The sequence below is a fragment of the Drosophila persimilis genome, unplaced genomic scaffold (assembly GCF_003286085.1).
Source record: "Drosophila persimilis strain 14011-0111.01,24,50 unplaced genomic scaffold, DperRS2 tig00000002-arrow-pilon, whole genome shotgun sequence".
NCBI classification, from domain to species: Eukaryota; Metazoa; Arthropoda; class Insecta; order Diptera; family Drosophilidae; genus Drosophila; species Drosophila persimilis.
In genome coordinates, this window is record NW_020825289.1 from 7593635 (window position 1) to 7613933 (window position 20299).

General features: G+C 47.6%; 1 protein-coding gene across 2 annotated transcripts; it reads right to left on the bottom strand.

The window, feature by feature from the left end:
• Window positions 1-1401: 1401 nt before the first annotated feature.
• LOC6590168 lies at window positions 1402-20122 on the bottom strand. 2 transcript variants are annotated; one of them, XM_026986783.1, is made up of 8 exons: window positions 19342-20122; window positions 9997-10034; window positions 5286-6566; window positions 5078-5214; window positions 3607-5023; window positions 2669-3541; window positions 2258-2601; window positions 1402-2181 (listed from the first exon to the last, which is right to left on the bottom strand). In XM_026986783.1, exons 3-8 carry the CDS (start codon window positions 6453-6455, stop codon window positions 1986-1988), a joined length of 4137 nt encoding a protein of 1378 aa, XP_026842584.1. In that variant the 5' UTR covers window positions 6456-6566; window positions 9997-10034; window positions 19342-20122; the 3' UTR covers window positions 1402-1985. The 2 variants fall into 2 exon arrangements, with proteins under 2 accessions (XP_026842584.1, XP_002016104.1); XM_002016068.2 differs by lacking the exon at window positions 19342-20122 and adding an exon at window positions 12268-13020.
• Window positions 20123-20299: the final 177 nt, after the last annotated feature.

A 20299-nucleotide genomic window follows, 5' to 3' on the forward strand; every position in this document is an offset into this window, starting at 1 on the left:
CGGAAAATATTAACGATTGTAAATTCTTCTTGTAGATTCATGCCATCTTTCGTCTGAAATTACCAAAAATTTCGTTATTTTCGGTGGAAAATTGAAATACCACCTTGGCCTATAATTGGTTAATCGTTCTCCGTCAAGGATTGGAAACCATTTGCTCAATTTTGATGTTCCGTCGAATATTATTAGCAAGATAGAACATTTAGCAATGCCCACATAATTTTTTCCGATTAACGAATCAATTTTCTAGTTGACTAGCTAAATTTAGGTAAAAAGCATTCACTTTTTTCCTGCTTTAGCTATAAACAGTTTAAAAACTGGTTCGAAGGAACGAACTTAATTGCACGATGTTTACCCAACACTGGCCCACTGGTGTTGGTGAAATTACAACTGCACTGAAGCTGCTTGCTATAAAACTCTTCTCACTGGACTTGAATTTGAATTCGAATATTTCGAAAAAATCCAATTATTAATTAGTTTGAATTAAAAACACAAATCCCTTTATTGAATCATTGTATATTGGTGTTATTGTTACACATATAATTGCTATTGACAGCGCACATTAAGCTCTCTACTTAAAACAAATGAAACAAACTATGATTTCGATATCCAACCAACGAATCCAATCCGCATTCGCATTGACTTTGATTGTTTTTTATTCTTTCGCTTGTTAGTAATCGTATATAGTTTAATTGCTCATACCACCTACATAGATTGAAATTGCTTGTTTTGTTAATAGCTGTAAGTAAGTATACATCAATTATAGTTGTAGTTATAGTCAGGTATCAATGGAAAATAGAATAAGAACTGTCGTGAAGACTTTCAACACATATCCGTACCACATTATATATAGTTTTTTTTATTGAAGTATACAGTGGGTGCATCCATAAGCACTTGTTGCATATTTGAAAACAAAAAAAACAGTGAAAACTAATTAAAGGAGACACAACTGCAAACAACCCAAAAACTACCATATGGTAATTTGTCAATTGTATTTAACTAAAGAAAAACCCTATTAGAAATATACCCCGCGCTCATGCGGCTCATATCGTATCACAGGCACGCTTAATAGACACAAAATTCGGAACGGAACAGACTCAAACAAACTTGCACTCAAAAATACGTTTAGAATTTGATTGCCTCTCGATCGACGCACTGCACTGCGGAGGAGGGGGGCAGTGCGTCGTCTTTTAGGCTGATTAAAAACACACACTAAACACTAACAACAACGATCGATATGAGCGCATCCCAATACCACTTTCACATCATCCTCTCATCCCATCATCACATCATCCCTGCCATCCATCAATTCAATGCACTAAAATTCTAGCTTTCTACTCGATAAATTGCATTTAAAATTGTTTAGATTAGATGACCGCTACACGACGATTATACATACATATATATGATATATAAATATATATACTCGTATATTTATATGTTATATTCCTCTATGCATAGGGCATACTCTCTCCTCCAGTATTGCTAGGTGTCTCCGTCTCTGCCCGATTGCAGCCGGAGACACAGTGTGTATCCGTTAAGAAGGATCAAAACCCAGTTTAGTGGTTTTTATCTGGCTTTTCGATTTTCGATTGCTTTTAAATATTCAACTTGTTCAACATTTTTACAACGCAATGTTTTCTCCACACATTTTCAAAAAATTCAAAACTAAACTAGAACAAAACGCACTTTCCACGTGATGGGAAATAGTGGGGAAAATTTGCAAAAAAAAAAAGTAAATTAATTTAGGTAGATTAAAGAATAACTAATAAAGCGATTGGTGTTTCACATAGGAATTTCTTTCGATTCCTGTTCTCTCCCCCCCTTTCTTCGTTCCTTCCTTCTTTCCGTCCGTCCGTCTGCTTTCCAAGGGACTACTACAATTGATATTTTGGATATTGCTGGAAGCGGTGCCAGAGCTGGGCGTGGAGCTGCAGGCAAAGGCGGCGTATGAGCTGGTAGGTGCCGCCCAAGGCCTTTAGCAACTACTAAATCTTGCCGGCGCTTTCCTGCCGCGCACTGTAGCGCGGCTCTGTGGGCGTCAGGGTGTCTGTGACGAGCTCATTGGGTGCCTCCAGCACGCCCTTGGCGTGGGCAGCGGCCGTGTCGCAGTCGGTGCGCCGTGAGATCAATAAACGGATGTCTGTGTGCAGCGAGAGGCGTCCCGAGCGGGATGTCTGGAACCTGTTTGCGAGGGCAAAAGAGGTTGTGTTTAGAGAATCAGATATATCCGGAGAACTTGTCACTTATCGAATCCTACCTCAGGTGTATGGAGTAGCGCAGGCGCTTCATCTGCTCAGCTGTTATGAAGTGTCCCAATTTGCTGGTGGTGGTGCTCGTGGTGCTGCCTGTGGGACTGCGGGGAATCGGTGGCTGCTGTTGGTGCACTTCCTCCTGCGGCTGCTGCTGACCATTGCACGCGGGCGGGCACTCCTCGGCCAGTATCCGCTGACGGATGAAGGTCCGATGCAGGGGCGGCATATCCCGCATATCATATGGTATCACAAACATCCTCACTACCGTTCCCATCGGATTCAAGAGCGTGGCCTGCACCGTGCCCGTCCTGGGTACAGAGTAACCCTTGCGTGGCAAGCGAATCTCGCACTGAAAAGGGGATAGTTCAGATTGTTGAGATCCAGCTTCCAGATGCACTTCCACGTGGATTACTCACCAGGTAGGGGGTGCTCAGGGTCTCGCCATGCAGCTCGTAAAAGTAGGAGACAGCCGGTATGGTCAATTGGGTGGGACAGAAGCCGCCGGAGGCTCCTAGCTGCAGCTTGAATCCCATCACCTCGATCTTGGGCATCAGACGCTTTTGCAACAGCGACTCCTCCAGGTTGCCGAGCAGCGGACGGCCCGCAAACTGCGTGGCCAGTCGCGCCAGACTCTTGAGCGGTGATCCCGCTGGGCTGCACATGCCCGACTCCAGGTCCTCGTCGGACAGTTGCTCGTCGGATCCCAGGGAGCTGCGGTCCGAGCGATCGCTCAGGTGGCGGGAGCGTCGCTTGTAGAAGGCCGCCGCCTGCTTGGCAAACCGCGGCGACACCGACAGCGATGCATTGGGGAGCGTGGGGGCCGAGAAGGACTTCTGCACGGTCAGATTTCCCGCTTCCGGGGTGATTAGCTGTGAGTGGGCGTGGCTTAGGGCCGCCAAATCGAAAGAGAAGGCTGGACTGCTCTGGCCACATCCGGTACCTCCTCGACTCCCGGATCCAATGGCTATCGGAGCCGAGCTGCAGAATATTGTCGTCAGATTCACCTTGGGCAGGGGCTTGCGCATAAGTGGCGAGGATGTCGGTGGCGGTGTCTCGCTATCCGCCGCCAATCCGCTGCAGTTGAGACGCAGCTGGCTGGGCTTCGGCGACGGACGTCCCAACGACGGGGCGCCCGACTGCGGCGTGAGGGGCAGATGACTAATGGGCGTCTTGAACTGCACCACAATGTGCTCGGCCACGCCTGGCGGCGGGGTCTTGCAGCGATCTGTGGACTGTGGATTTAGCAGGGAGCAGCGCTCGATGTTCGGCGACAGTTTGGTGCACGCCACCTGTGGGATTGGCATTGGAATCAATCACTGGAATCAATCTCTAAGCAAGACTTGCTTGGGCTTACCTGCGCCGCCTCTCGTTCTGCCTCTGCCTCCGGCTCTGGCTCCTGTTCCATACGGGTGTAGCCATTGCTGCGGCCTCCATTTGCATGCCCTCGGCCGTTGGCAAAGTTGTGCTGCGTCTTCTGTCGCTTGCAAACCTGACATCCGCTGGCAGGCACCGCCTTGGGCTGGTTGTTGTTCTGCCCTCCATTGAGATCATGTCTTGCCGCCTGGTGGGGCTTTCGGTTTCGGTTCTTTGGGGTACGCTGTATGGCCTGAAGGAGGAGCTCGGCCTTGTTCCGTGGCGTGCCCACAATGAGATCACTGCTGCTCAGGCTGCAGCTGGACGTGTCCTCAATCTCCGAGGCCGTCGTATCGTCATCGTTCTCATCCCTCTCCCCCTCCCCGGCTGTGCAGTTCAAGCAGAGCAGCGTCTTCTCGCTCCCGCACAGCTGGCAGCTGCTCAGGGAGGTCTGGGTCCCAGTGGATATCATGGCTATGCGGCGTGGGTGTGGATGCGACAGGGTCATTACCATGACCTGCTGCTGCGACTGCGATTGGGAGTGGGATTGGGAACCCGACTGTGTAGTCGTCTCCTCACCCTCCTCCATGGGTTCTTCCACCTGCAGGCGCTCGGTCGATGATTTCTGGTCTCGTTTCTTGTCCCGTCGCTGCATCCGCTTGCGGTACTTCTGCAGCTGGCGCTCCCTGTGGCTCACACTCCCAAACTCTCCCGATCCAACGTCGAGTTCATCGCCCGACGGCACCACCAGCTGCTTGCCATTATTATCACAGTTGGAGCTGGATGTCAGCGTCGTCGTCGTTGGCGTTGTTGGTGTTGCTGGTGTTGCAGGTGTTGTCGTTGGCGTTGGCGAACTGCTCATCGCAGTGGTGCGTGCCCCCAGGCCCGTGGGTGAAGCCGCATGAAAGCCCCCGCCACCTGTGGGAGTGCTGGCTGGCTGCGTCGGCGGACGCAGAGATCGCGTTGGTAGTGTCGGCAACGGCAACGGCAACGGCAGGGGCAGGGGCGGGGGCTCTATGTGCGGCAGGCCACCATTGATCCGGGGCAGACTCTTCACGCACACGGACACGCTGAAGCTCTCCGAGATGTTCACGTTGGGAAAATTGTGCACTAAAGCCTTGGCACTGAAGCCGCTCTCTTCCAGGTACTGGCTGCCACAGCCATTGGTCGACAGCGCGGGATTATGCTGCCTGATTCTGTAGAAGATGTTGAGACGTGGCCGACGCGACCCATGGGAGCCACAGCCGTTGCCAGCCAGATCACCTGCGCTGTGGCTGGCAAATACAACGCGTCCACTGTCGTAGACAGAGGGATCGCACTTGCGCAGCAGGTCGCACCAGGCCACGATCTGGGAGAAGTACAGCTGGCTGCGTATGGCACTGCACAGCGAGGGCAGGGTCATCGTCGGAGGCGGCACTCTATCGGAAGAGAGAGAGATTAGTGGGGGCTGGACAGATGGATGATCTACTCACTTCTCCTTGCCGCTGATGATCCACTGCTCAAGCAGCAGCTTGTGGCTGACTGGACCCAGGTATACCTCAATGCAAACGGGATCACGGCGGGCCAGAATGGCCTCCATCTTCATGCAGTGCGCACGCCAACGATTACACTGAAAGCGAGTGGTAGGAGGAGTGTCAGTGGAAAGTTTCGAGGAGTAGAGGGGAGTCTCCGAGTACTTACGGTCATATTTAGGTAGGACATATCACAGATGTGCTCCTCAGATTCGGCTGTGGCCTCGCCCTTGGCCAGACCCATCTTCCTGAGGAACTGATCACAGTGCGGCCCGTGCTTGGGCCTGGTGGTGGTTGTGGTGGCAGAGCTGCTTGCTCCGCTGCTGGCAGTGGCACTGGCAGTGTTGGTATTGATCGTGTTGTTGCTATTGCCTGCGCCTGCTCCTGCTCCTGCTCCCAGTGATCCTGATGCTGTCCAGCCAAAGGTCAGACTCAGGTTACGCGTCTCTGATGGAGAGGGCTGGGCTATGGGCATGGCTGGGCCGCCTCTAAGGCAGGTGGTGGCCAGTGACTGCAGCGAGTGCAATATGTTGTCCGAGGAGTTGGAGCCGGGGGAGCTGGCGGCACTGGAATTGTTTGTACCAGCTCCTCCTCCTCCTCCACCTCCACCTACTCCTACTCCTACATTGCCCATGCCCATGCCCATCCCCATTCCCATTCCCATGCCCAATCCTCCAGCTCGATTCAGCATCACTCGACGAACTATTTCGTAGTCTCCATGATCCCCAGTGTTGAGATCATTGATGGCCAGGGACACCAGCTCTGGCTCGGCACTCATGCTCTGCGCTGCCGGCGATATCTGTCGCAGCTGGCAGAGCTTCTGCGTCCAACGTTGGTGCGTCGTCGTAGTGCTGGTCGGTGTCCCAGCTCCCCCTCCCCCTCCGCCTCCCCCTCCTGCTCCGCCTCCGCCACCTGCCCCGTTGCCATGGGGAGAGCGTGGAGTGCTGGCGCCTGCATAGGGATTCGTTGTTATATTAATGGCCGCCCGGGAAGTGGAGGGTCGCGGCGAAAGTCGACCCCCACTGACTGGTGCTGCACCTCCCCCCACTACAATGCCTCCGCCTGCGCCTCCACCTGCTACCGCCAGCGGCTGGTACTCGTCATCCGCAATGGGTCTGCCCTCGAGGATCAGCGACGCCAGTCCCAACACAATGGAGCTGTAGTTGTTCTGTGCCGCTGTCGCTGCTGCTGCTGCTGCTGCAGATGGTGATGCAGACGCTCCTCCCCCGACGCCACCTGCGGTAGCAGTGCCTGCCGCCGAGACCAGGGAGGAAGCAACAGCTCCGTTCTGGGCCAGGCTGGCGGGCGGCGGGGAATTGGTGACGCTGGTGGGTATCATGGTCGGGTGTCCTTCTTGATGTCCTTGCTGCACTGCTCCTACTGCTGCCTCTGCTGCAGCTTCAGCCTCGGCTGCTGCTACTGCTTGAGTTGTTCTTGCACCGGAAGTACACTGAAAGAAAAATCATTGACTTTTATTCGGGAACTGAGATGAGGACAATAAAATACCTGCCCACAGGATATACCAGGAGGCCGTCACTCACTCCCCCTCTGTGGCCTCCAACCCACTCTGAATGTCAAATGTCACAAAGCGAATGAGGTCACAACACGGCGGGGGGCGGGGGCGGACAAGACCATTGATGGGGAAAAATCAAACTGAATTATGTTTTGAAGGTCTCCTCCCCCTCCCCCTCCACGGTTTTTTTCTTTCTTATATATTACATAAGGCTGACATGGTTTACTTTTTATCCTTAAGATGCGGAAGTAACGCACCCGACCCAAACAATGGCCACAACCAGAGACTAGCCTTCGATGTCTGTTACTGCCACTGCCGACACGACACACTGACACGGCCCCGATTTGGCCTAAAAAGAATATAATTGAAAAACCAGGTCGTTACTTAACCAGAATGAAGCCCAGTTGTGTGTGCAACATGTCGTGCATTTGGCAAAGCACAATTCTCTCTACCCCCCTCTCCCACCATCTACCCTACCCCATCACCATCCCTCCTTATGGCACGCGCAGCGCACTCTGCTTCCCACTCAAAAGCTAAGGCCAACATGTTGCTAACGCTGTGACGTCAGTGCCGAGCCAAGCCGAGCTTTGCAGCAGCACCAAAATTGTGCCTGTATGGTACGTTGAAGGTCGCTGCAAATATACTCTATTCTATGTGAAGGTAGTGCAACTTTTAAGCAGCCCAAGGCTGTCGTCCCACTCAAGGCGAGCAAAAGCTCATGTAAGAGTACCAAAGCTTCGACTAGTTCGCGTTCCGTTCTCTCGTCTACTCTGACGCAATTCTGTTCTGCTTAAACCGCGCTTAGCAACAGCAGCGACAACATGCACATACATGCACAAAAAAAATGCAAAATAACAACAAAAAAAGTTTGTATACAAAAAACAGCTGTTGCAGCAACGCGTTCCGCGCGCTCAGCATGTATTTGTGCGCTCTGGCAGCATGTTGCGAGAGCGCGTGCTCTCTCTCTGGCGGTTAGGTAAACATGTTTGTCTTTACTTTTGCTTTTGTTTTTGTGTTTCTTCTTGACCTGCATGCACAATATATAACTGGCACGCGAAAGAGAGCGACCACGAGAGAGGAGAGTGGTAGCGCGCTCTCGCTTAATGCTCTCTATATGCTAAGTTTGTGTGTGTGTGTTAGAAAACATCTGATTTTTGTATTGCTTTGCAATCAGTTGGCAATGTTTGTTCAGCTCCATGAATGTGAGCGTGTGAATTTGTACGTACATACGCGTATGTGTGTGTGTGTGTCAAGTTTTGTTTATGGCACATCCATAGATACATACATACAAATACACTTGGCCCACAATAGACAACATTCACACTCAAACACACGCGCGCGCACACAGACGAAAGAAAACTTGTATGAAAATGGGGGCAAGCGAACGGAACGACGAACGGAACGACGGTACAATGCGGACAGAGTTTAATAATATTTGATTAGATTACAGTCTGCCACGCTTTTATTTCCACATATGCATACATATATTATAATAATATTGTTAGTGTGTATGTATTCGATTATTCCATTTCATCTGTCCATTATCATTTACATTTCATCACTCTGCCCGAAAGTTACAGCGAAAACGGGAAAATCATCATGCCTATGACGCAGTGGAAATCCGCTACACTATCACAAAACGAGCGTAACGAAACGGAAGGGAACGGATTGGATTGGAACGTGTAAAGTATTGGTGGCAGGGCGACGAGACGACGACGCTATGAAACATTTTGCTGAGTGGCTGTGATTTTCGGGGTAACGGTTTCGGTTTTGGCAAGCAGTCCCCCGACGGCACTCAAAATGTCATTAGCCACGAAATCTTCAACTTTCGCTTGCAGATAGATTATTTTGCAATCGAGGAACTGTTGATTTTATGCGAAAATATGGACAATACTTCTCTTCTCAATATCATCAACAAGGGCATATCAAAATCAAAAAAAAACATTGTCACAGGGTTCCACCCCTCCTCCTCCGATCCGCGCTGATTGGATGCAGTTCTTGGCAAGCCGATCGCGCCAGCCACACGCTGCCTCCGTCCGACAGGTGGCGTGGGGAGGAGGGAGGAAGGCAGGGAGGCAGGGAATCTGGTTACGAGGGGGAGAGAGCGCATTGTTGAACTAATTTCATTTGGCTTGGCCACCGTCCTTGGCATGCTTTTTGATTTTGCAATACGGTTTGCGTTTTTCATTGGTCTTGGTTAATTTATTTATTTATTGCTCATTTTCCTGTCTCTCTCTCTCTGTCCCAGTCAGTGTCTCATGCTTGCCTATGAATGTATTTTTTTTGACGCACATTACAGCATTGCATTTTATATTTGCTGGCGGAAAATGGAAACGGGGCGAAGGCGACCCGTCCCCCCGTGCGCCTCAAGCCAGCGCCAAGTGAAAGGCAGGCGGCAGCAGGCACCACACCACCAAACTGGCGCTAGAGGGCGCTGCACGACAGCCACAGGAAAACCCGTTCAAAGAAAACGGCAACAACAGCAACAACAACAACTAAAGCGAGTGGAAACAAAAAATATGTTGCAACTTTTGAAAACAAGTTCCGTCCTCTGTCCCTCCGTGTCGTGTCCGCCTGTGTGCGCCTTTCGTTTGCTTTTTGCTTCCCCTTTTTTCATTTTTCTTTGTTGTGTGTCTTATGAAATGGTCCCAAAGGTTGGATATGAATATTGCACACGTGACTGCTGCAGAACGGATTCGCCAACCAGCATTTATGGCAATTATCATTAAATTCGTTTTCCTTTAGTCATCCAGAAAGATGCGTCATGACAAAAGCTTCATTCATTGCAGTCATTAATTCCCTCTTTCTTTGTGTCTCCATCTTCCCTCCCATCGCCCCATTAAATGTGTCATCTAAGGCGGAAGCGGTGGAGTGGAGTCGTGGCCTTCTTCGGGCTCGGTTTATAATATGACAACACACCACTCCAGCTGGCTGTTGGGATGATCGTTAGAAGTGTATCGAGACTCTTCGTGTCGCTGATTGACCTCGGAGTCGACCTTACAAATACCCATTATTCTATCTGTCTGTATGCGCGCGCGTGTGTGTGTGTGTGTGTATGTGCTCAACCCTCCCATGGCTTCACAGCTGAGCGAGCGTTTGTGTCGTTGTTTGAGGGGGCTGCACCTTTGATGGGTTACATGGTCACACAGCCTGCCTACCTCCCCCTCCATCAATATCTCTCTCACTCTCTATCTGTCTCGCTTTGTTGTGTAGCAGATACACACATGGAACAGGCACATGCATGATATTGTAGGGGATTTTATCGACTCTTTGGACACGGACAAGTGAGCGAGGGCCATGAGATAAGAGGCATTCGAACAAAACAGTTGAAAGTTGTAATATTTCAAGGTTTTGCAGTACAACTCACCTTTCAAAACGCTAAAATTCCATTATTTTTGCTGTTTGCTGCAACGAGAGAGAGTGCAAGGAAGAAAGAGAAACTATTAAAAAAGGAAATGCTCCAAGATTAATTACAACAAATAGCAGCGAAAATTAAATAATTGAGCAACATTGTTATACTGTAAGCTGAAGCGTAATTAAGCCCATTACACAGAGCGGGATACTGATAGAGACAGAGACACCCTGTTTCTTACACAACAAATAAAGTTAAACGGCAGTCGAGCCAGCTCTCGCTTAATCATTCAACAAACACACACAAAATTGCTCAAGGTATCGCAATAGAAGGTGGGACAAGCACACACTGAATCAAGTTTGTCTACCACCTTGCTATCAATATACTCTGGCTCTGCTCACATGTGCGCAGCAAAAACAAAAATTGTAAACAAACGCAGTCCAGTTATGGCTCTGCTCGGCGCTCTTCTTCCCCACGTGTGAGAGTGTGGTGTGTGAGAGGTCTGTAACGTGAGCACGTGAGACCGTCTCGCTCACACTGTCTGGAGTGCGTGTGTGTGTGTGTGTGAGAGAGAGAGAGTGGGAGAGTTGAAGTAACCACCAGCTAGAGGAGGAGGACGCACAGGACAGGACTTGCCAAAGAACTGCGAGTGAGTGTGAGTGAGAGTAAGTCGAAGACACCGATGGCACGTTTTATTTTTAGCCAAAACGTTATACCCGTCTTGCAAATCGAGAGCACAGAATGAACGGACGGGCACGCACATTCGTTCTTCTCCGTCACAGCAGCAGGCAAAAGCAAATGACCGCAAGAAGTTCCATTGCTCGCTCTCCCGCTCTCTACTCCCCACCTCCACTTCCAGAGTGCGACAACTTCGTTCTGTGCTCCACTCACCCAGCCCCAGCGCCCCCCGCCCCCCGCCACTCCACTCCTCACTATGTTCTGCTCCGCTCTCCGTTCTGGCCGCTCACTTCATTTACATTTCCAACTGCGCACGTATAAAATTACATCGAGACTGTTGGACTGCCCGCGATTATAATTGGATGTGTGTGTGTGTGTGTGTGTGAGGAATGCGTTAAGTTTAATTTTTACTTATTTAGTTCTTTCATCTGCTCACAAAAATTTCTACAAATTGCCATATTAAAACGTACGAGACGTGGGGAAAGATAGAGCAGATAACTTCCCAATCTCTTGACCAAAAAACAACTGTTGCTTCATTTTTATTTTTCTCTTAAGTGGTCTTTTTCATACAGCTTTCTCTTATATAAGACAGATGGATAGTGAAAGTATACGTTAATCGGGTTCTTTGGCCAACATATTCTACATATGTATGTATGTGCATCAATCACATTAAATTGACCTTAAAAAGGGAAGCTTTTTCATCATCGTGCCATTCCTTACGGCGCTTTCCCCAACCCATGTGTGTGTTGTCCTCTCTCTCTCTTACTCTCTCTCTCTCTGTCGTTGTAAGATCTTACACGTGGGTGGTTTTAAATGTTGCGCAATTGTCCATAAATCCGTATGATCTGATCTGGGGGCGCACCCAGCCCAGCGACAGCGACAGCACGCCACGATTGTGTGTTGCATGGAAAATACCAGGTGTAAATGATTTAGCTAAATCTCCGAGCACGATTCTCCATCGTAATCAGCTGCTCAGCTACTCTGTTCTGCCCTCCTCTCAATAGTTAATAAGTGCCTCTCGTTCTGTCTGCATGGGGCACACGAATGTTGACACACAGCGAATGCAACAACCAACAACTGACGCCACAATTAGAAAATGTGTGTCAATTATATTAACAAAAAAAAAGTAGTTTTCCCGACTTGACACACACACACACACCACACACGGACACGCATACAAAAGAAACACTCGGGGCGTTTGAGGGAGTGGAACGGAGCAGTCAGCGATAGTGAGGTAGCTGGAGAGTGAGAGGGAGCGATATTCCAATTGCCTTTTCAGTAATTTATGTGTTATACAACAACAGCAACAACAACCACAACGACAGCTATAATAACGCTGAAGGGGGCGTCGAATAGTCTCCCAAAGTGTTTCACCCACACACACACACTAGTGCATGAGCGATCTTCAATTATTATACTGTATATGTATATGTGTGGGTGGACACGGGCAGAGCTTTGACTATTGCGATGTTTTTATTTGAGCATTACGTCACCAACACATGCGCAACTGCACAGCTGAGTGGGGAACGTCACAGCACGTTACTCTCACCCACACACAGGGAGTACATAGGGGGGACTTTTGTACATATGTATATTCTAGGTACCAACCTTTTGCTAAACACTTTTCCACTGCCAAAATGTTCACGTTTATCCAAAACTTTTTAAACTTTTTGTGGGTTTTCTTGATTGATTTGATTTGGCTTCGCTTTTCTTTGTAACCGAATTCCAAATCCCATTTCCTTTCAACTGTTCATATTTAACTATTCACTCGCTGCTGCCTTGGCTGATGCTGCTGCTGCTGCGGCTTCTTCTGCTGCTGATGTTGCGTCTGTTTGCTCTTAGTTCTAAGCGGCTGACAACAGCAACAACGTTGACAGCGTCGACATATTGGGTGTTCACGTAGCTGCATTTGAATTCTCAACGGTTTTGCCTAGCGTTTTCAATGTGAAATCGAATTGAAGTCGCGTTTTCGAAGAGTACACTGCACGCACCGACACGACACACACTCGCAGAACAATCGTACTGTATATGTATCTGTTTCAGTTTCTGTTTTGTTCCCACACCACACTGATTTTGATTTTGCTCACTAGCACGAAACGGAATACAAACGAATGCGAAACACAAGAGTCCAGCAATGGCAGCAGCAGGTAACAAATACCAACAGACTGTTAACGAAATGAAACTTGTTTGCTTAGATTTCAATATTATTTTTGGTCTCTGGCTGCACTTTTTGGCTCTCCACGAACAAAACAAAAAAAAACCCCAAGATTTGCCTGCCTCTCTCTCGCTGGCTGCTTTTGCTCTCTCGCTTAACTGCAGAGTGGGCCGCGTGTGGTCGCTTTGGGGTTCGCAAGTTGAATGAGCGGACGACGACAGTGCTCCGCTGCTGACGGCAACTTTCTAAAACAGCTGAGTCGAGCCACACGCTCGCGACGCCACGGCTGGCTTTGTTTTGCTTCTGTCTGCGTACGTGTGTATCTGTGTGTTATGTGCTCGGTGTGTACATTATATGTTTCTCTCTATATACGCAGCACATATTTACATGTATGTACTGTACGTGTGGCTATGTGTAGGGAAAACTACGTCGTACATTTGGCTAGTTTTTTTTTCATTTTCTTTTGTTTTGTTTTATTTATTTTTTGGCATGGGCCCTCCTCCAACATCTGGTAACCAACATGTTGCCAGCGTCACAGTGGTGTGCGCCAACATGTTGCACTGCGCAGGGAAAAATAACACAAAGAATGTATACAAAAATCATATGGAATTTCCAAGGCCCTGGAGGGAGAGAGGGAGAACGCATATGCACATAGACATAGCAAGAGTGAGAGACATGCATGGCGACATTTGAGTGATAAGTGAAGTAAATAGGTAATATGTACTATGTATACATATATTATATACACATGTATACGTGTAGATCGTAAATAGAGGGGCAGACATCTCCAAGTGATAGCGATTCAATAACAAAAGCCAATCACAGATACAGAAAAGTATACACACAGCAATACAGCGAAACGAACCCGTTTCCATATGTTTGAAAGATGATGATGATGGTTGCTCCTCAGCTTCTGCTGCTGCCACTGCCTCTGCTACATTCGTGTTGCTGTTGCTTTTGTGGCTTTTTGCTTTTTGCTTTATATACCCAAAATAGCTGGCATATAAAAGAATCTGCTTGCGTTTTTATTTTTGCTGCTTGAGGTGCTTGTTGGGGGCTGGCAGACGCACAGAGCGGAGTTCTTGGAGAGAAGTAAACAACAAAAACGCAGAAAAAAATAAAAACCACAAAAAACGCATGCGCCCTCGCTGCACTTAATACATATGTATGTACTGTATGCGTGAATGTGTGTGTGTGTGTGTGTGTAAGTATAATCCAAAACCCAAAGACAGTCAGCAGTTGGCCAGACAGACCCCAAAAGACGTCGCGACCCAGACAACAGCAACAGCATTTACAGTTTCAGTTTATGTTTGCTTAAGCTGCTGCTCTCTTTGTCTCTCTGCCTCTCTCTCTCTCTCTCGCTCTCTCTCTATCTGTGTGTGCTATTCTCTGTGGACCTTGCAAGCCAAACGATGCGACATCTTATCAGCAGCACCCACACACACACAAACTCGGAACAGTGATATGCTGATATGATTTGTACTTGATACGTCGTCACAGGTCTCTCTGCATGTGGGAGTATGTGTTAATGATAAGAATAAATCTGCTCAAAGTGGTTTCTTTGTATCTTAGACGAATATTGTTGAATATCTCCTTCCTATTGCTCTCTTTTTCTCTTTTCTCAAGACCAAATCAATGCGCACACACAATCGCGGACAAAAACAGACCAAGACCCAGACGCAGACACATCCACAACCACCTACGGGTGCATATGGACTCTCGTCACTTGTCTGCGGAACGAACTTGAGTAACCCAAGCCGAAGGATACACGGCCGACGACGAGGCGTCTCTGGCGACAACAAAGACTTGTCCGCGCTGCAGACAAAGAAATGCCAAGACCGTCTGTGTTTGGGTCTGGGTCTCTTGCTCTTGCTCTTGGCCAAACAGGAAAACAAGAATCTGCTGTTGACCCCTCTCACTCTCAACTCTCCACTGGCCTGGCAAAGTGTGCGGGGGGTGAATTTTTACAAATCCGAAGCTAAGGGGGAATCGATTGGAGGGGTGTCTTGACGACGTGGACAGATTAGTGACTGAAGTGTAATTTGCCATCTATCAATCTCCCAATCGATTCATTTCCCAGGTCCTCCTTTTGGATCGTTATCTAGGGACTAGTCCTAATGCATCTCAGGTCGCTCTTCTTACCATTCCCAGACCCGAGAATAGGTCCCGGCGATAGCACGCAAGACTCCCTACAAATATTTACCGACTTTCTTACCGAACCGAGCGTCTCTCTTTTTATCGTTCCTAACACTCCAAGTACAAATAAAACGTGTTTGCTTCGAAGGAAACCCTCGTCCGAATACAGGTAGTTTCGGTTTTTATGAAGCTAAGTCATGCTCATGTGATTTCCCAACGGCAGAGGGCGCTGCGCTGCTCTCCGGTCAGTCCAATCGCATGGAAGCCCTTTGGGGGGGTCAGACGTTTGGCCTCAAGCTTGGAAATTTTTCCGTTTCTGGTTTTCTTATTCCCCTTTGGCCCTGCTTCGCTCCCCCTTTGGGCTAAAAGCTTCGCTGATTGACTGCTTTCTTTGGCTCTTGGCTTCGCTGGGCTTTAATTAAGTGGAATTTAAGAAACGTCCGAGGGGCATCACATAATTTGTAGCTATGTATACACAGTGGCGCCCATTTTATTGATTGATCGAATTTTGAACAAATTATAGAAAGATGAGATGTCCTTGTGCTCTGCCATAGGAACAAATGCTCCTAAAAACACGCACACACAAGCAACAGAGATCAGCTGTTTTTTTATTTTTATTTGAAAAATGTTCTGAAAGAATTGGGTAAGACTAACAATAATATTATCTTTCTTCAAGTGCCTGTTTGGCTGCGAACATGTGTGTTTATTTACCATAACTTATAAATTATAAAGCTTTTCTTTTGTTACACACACACACCCATACATACACACACATACACATATATGTATGTATGTAGAGCTCTCTGCCTGTTCAGCACGTTGCCATAAATGTGAAATTGTGTAGAACGCAGTTGCGGAAAAGTGTCTGGGACTGCCGGATCCCGCTTTGAATTGATTGTGAGCAAATATAGACACGACGCAGACGAGACGTCACTTACACAGGGAGGAATGGAATACGTAACCACCTCTGTAGGAAATGCGTTGCTTTACCCCTGAAGAAGATATGCCAATATGTAGGGTTAACCAAAAGCTTGCTCTCGTCTCTATCCCTTTTGTTTCTATTTCCGTACAGCTGTTCTTTTCGCTTACACGTGACTGTGATTGACTCGTCGTCAGGTGCGCGGTGCTCTAAAGGAGGTGTAACGGTAATGAGCTTGTCGCACACTAAGTTTAAGGTTGAGAGAGAGAGCCAACAGCTGTGAATGGCGGCCGCCATGTTTTGAGTGAAGTGAGGCAGTGGATGTTTAAGTGGGTAGGGCATAGGGGATTGGGAGATGGGGTGAGCTGAATAATATATGTATTGTGCTGCCCGACGGAGCGACGACTATGTGTGACTATGCATATTGATAATCTCCGTTAGATAGCAGGCGGACATTTTGAATGGGGCCTGGTGCATGGTAAATAATTAAAGTTAATTGAGTTTTAGAGTTGTCATGTGCACACACACACACACACGCACACCCACCGATAAGCATAGATGTACATTTCCTGCCTATTTTGAGAGCCACTGGCACCCACACACTGGGGCGTGCTCCACATCTTGTTGGAGATCGAAATAATCCCCAACGAATTATACGAGAACTTTGCCAAAACGGGAACTACATACGTAATACTGCCTGCCCTCCCCCCACCCTCTCGTATTACTCTGATCAAAAGCTCTCTCTGTCTCTCTTTCTCTATGTAGACGATGCCCAGCCCCCCCCCCCCCCCCCCCCCCCCCCCCTTACCCCACCTTTAAGACCATGCGATGACTACATGATGTTTATTTTTGTAAATGCTGAACAACACGAAAAAAAACAACAAAAGAAGAAGAAAAAATATTAACAGAAACACATCTAAACAAAGAGCTTTGCTTTGTTAACGAGTTAGAGAAATGTGTGTATACATATTTTAATTTGTTGCCTGATTGAAGCGATAAAAGAAACGCAAATTCCATCAAAACCAAAACACACAGTACATACCAGTCCCCACCCTGCCAAGGATATGATATCCTTCTACAGGGTAAACAACCCTCGGATCAAAATGAAATTCTAAACAAAAAGAAAAACAGCAGTCAAGGGGTGGTGGAGGGGTACGGAGTGAGGGGAGAACACCAGGCGAGACATCTACATCTCCTTCCGCTATCCCATGGCGCCTCCTCTCCTGAAACCATCGACATTTTGCTAACTCTCTTCTCACCCGAAATCAGCTGCGAATATTTTTTTGGTGGGTTCATTGGCTCGTCGACTCTCTCTCACTCTCTCTCTCTAGCACTCTCACAGTTACGCTCTTCATTTTGTTGTTTTCTTCTTGCTCGCACACGTTGTTCAAAGTCATTCAACCCAGCAACAAAATAACGTAAAGTAAAACGCAATAAGGAGAGCGACGCGGAGGTGGAGGAGGAGTACCATAAGAACAGAAGCAACAACAACAACAACAACCACAACGGGAAGGAGAACGGGAAACGTCAACGGCAGCAGCGTCGATGGGGTCACTGAGCGTTGCCACTCTCTCCCACTCTCACTAACACCCCCATCCCCGTATCTCCTCCCACCGTCATCACGTTTTGCGAGAGTGAAATTTGAAAATATAAGGCGTAGCAAAGTCCGCTGATGGAATGCGTCAAGTGGCTGGCTGTCCGCCACACACTCCCCCCCGCAAAGAGCCCCAGGATAAGATCATTGCCACACAGTTAAAGAACCAAAAAGTACATAGAAGTTCCTGATTCTTTATCAGCCCCCAAGTAATTTATGACCCTGAATTGTGGTCAGGCACTGCACTCGGAACTGAAACCCGAATCTGGAATAGTCACCATAAGGGGCGCAGCTTCTGATAGGCTTTCTGGCTTTTGATTGTTTGCTTATCTCGAGACCCGACTCTCCCCGCATAACCGACGCTATGCGTTTCGGTGACTCCGAAGATAAGGCTCCCTTGCGGTTCGGGTCGGTTCGCTTCGGTTCGGTTTCTCGTTATCGCAGATAATTAAGCCGAAGAACTGTTTGAGAAGTGCTGAACGGTTGACAATACTTATGGCTTCATTAACTGAATGGAAAACCATAAAAAAGGCAAAAGGAGGCCATCGCAAGGAGAGGGGGGGCAGTGGCCTCCCACTAGGGAAAACCTTATGTGTATTTTATTATGTTTGCATTTACTTTAAGGTACATACATATGTACATAGTAAAACAAGGTTGAAAGTACACACAGATGTGTGCTGTACCGCATGCAGTGCTGTCTGCTACGTGTTCTACATGACAATTGGGGGGGATATGATGATGGGAACCTAGATGATTGATACAGAATGCGGCAGATGCGGGCATTCGTTAAATTGAAAGCTAGTCCCCTAGCACGTTCATAGGACAGAATAAGCGACAGCAGCTGTGCTCAACTATTATTGTGGCCGCTGCTGTCAAATTAGGCAAAGCTTCTTCTCTGGAAAAATGCATAATACCCCCTCTGGATGGGTCTAACAAAAGTGATTTAACAGCGCGACAACAGGATAATTTCCGCAAGAGAGTAAGCAAATGTTAAACATGCTCTCTCTTCTTTCTGATCTCCTCCTTTCAGCTTTGTTCCGTTGATCCAAAGATCTAACATGGCTGCCTGCGTTACATGGACAGAGAGAGAGGGGAGAAAACTGTAAAGTCTACACTGAAAAGATCTTTGGAATGCTTTAATGGTTCGCATTGTATTTATTTATTTATTTATTTTAAACAAATCAATGCGAATATTAAATCAATATGGATGAGCGAACACACACACACACACAGACACACACACACTCACTTGCGGGGACAAACTGTCAACTGTTTTAATACGATTTCCTTTGTTCTTTGGGGGCTGCGCAAAAAGGAAATGGAAATGAAAGCAAGGATACAGCAGAGCCAAGCCAACGCGAACAGTGCTGCGCCCCCCCTCTCTGGCTCTTTTGGCTTTAGCAGTTTCTTTGTCTGCAGCACACATACAAGCACATCAGCTGATTGGGGAGAAATCTGTGTGTGTCTGTCTGTGGCTCTGAGGCGCGCTGCAAATACAAATTGAAATGAACGCAGTGAAACGTGAATTGAAATCATTTACTTTTGCAGTTCGGTTTGACCATATAAAGAGAAGAATCATTGAAGAACGTTGCCAAGAACACACATACATGTATATCGAGTATATAAGGCCATGTATCACTGTGCATGCTTTGTTTACTCAAGGCCTCTACTTACTGGAGAGAGCGAAACAAGTTTCGAGCAATCTTCAAAGAGAATTTCTAACAAAATTCCCCCCATAAAATATCTCGGACACGTCTTCCGGACGGACCTCTGTCCCCGCATAAAGTTCAAAGCAATTAAACACAATTCCCGGGATGGGATCCATTATGAATATTTCACTCGAGCAAAAGGAATGTCCAATCAAAATGGCCGACTTACCTTTTTTTAAACAAGAAGATCGGGCAAAGGCAGAATGCACAATTTCCACACTTTGTTGTAAAATGCTGGTGTTGCAGTTGTTGTTAATTATAATTTGTTGCCTTATTTAGACATGATTGCAGTTTATTTTGGTTGCAGATATTGATTTGATTTGCTGCTTTGGTGCGGCGCTGCTGCTGTTGCTGCCTCCCACACACAGCCCACACAAATATAAACACACAGGCACGCACACACACGAAGCCTCTGCTCAGCTGTGCTGTGCTTTGTTGCTGCTTCCTCTCTTCCTTGTGCCTTTCATGTGCTGGTACTGGTGCTGGCGCTGGTGCTGTGCCTTCCGTCCGTCCGTCTAAAACCGCATACATTGATTTTTTCGCTGCATTTTAAACACCTTCTTGGCCTTCATTTCGTATTAATATTTTATATAACACATCATCAGCCTTTCTTTGCATTGCACACACTTTTGCTCTCTCTTAACACTTCCACTTCGCTTCTTTTCACTCCTTTCCGTGAACAAACTGAAAAAAGCACGAAGAAAACGGATCTTGCGCGTTTCGCTCCTCGACCACGTCTCACCCGCACGCAACGCTCCTCTAGTAGTTGTCTTTATTTATTTATTCGCTAAAACTGATCGTTTTCGTGTACGCCATTGCCACTCACTGCAGCAGCCACACAGCTGAAAACGTTGGTGCAAGAAATGCCATCACAGGTGCAGGCTGCCAATACCGCTGCATCTAAGCCAACAACTACGCCTTGATGCAATTTAGATGCCGAAATAGGCATAGTTACGCTCACACACACGCACGTCACCGCGATTATGTTTAATTAATTGTTTATTATTTATCTGATAGCTCAGACACAGTGTGACCGCGGACTTATCGTTAAACTTTACCGTCCGACCCTCAGAAATATACCAAAATATACCGTCTCATTTTAAAAATATACCGTAAATATAGTGACG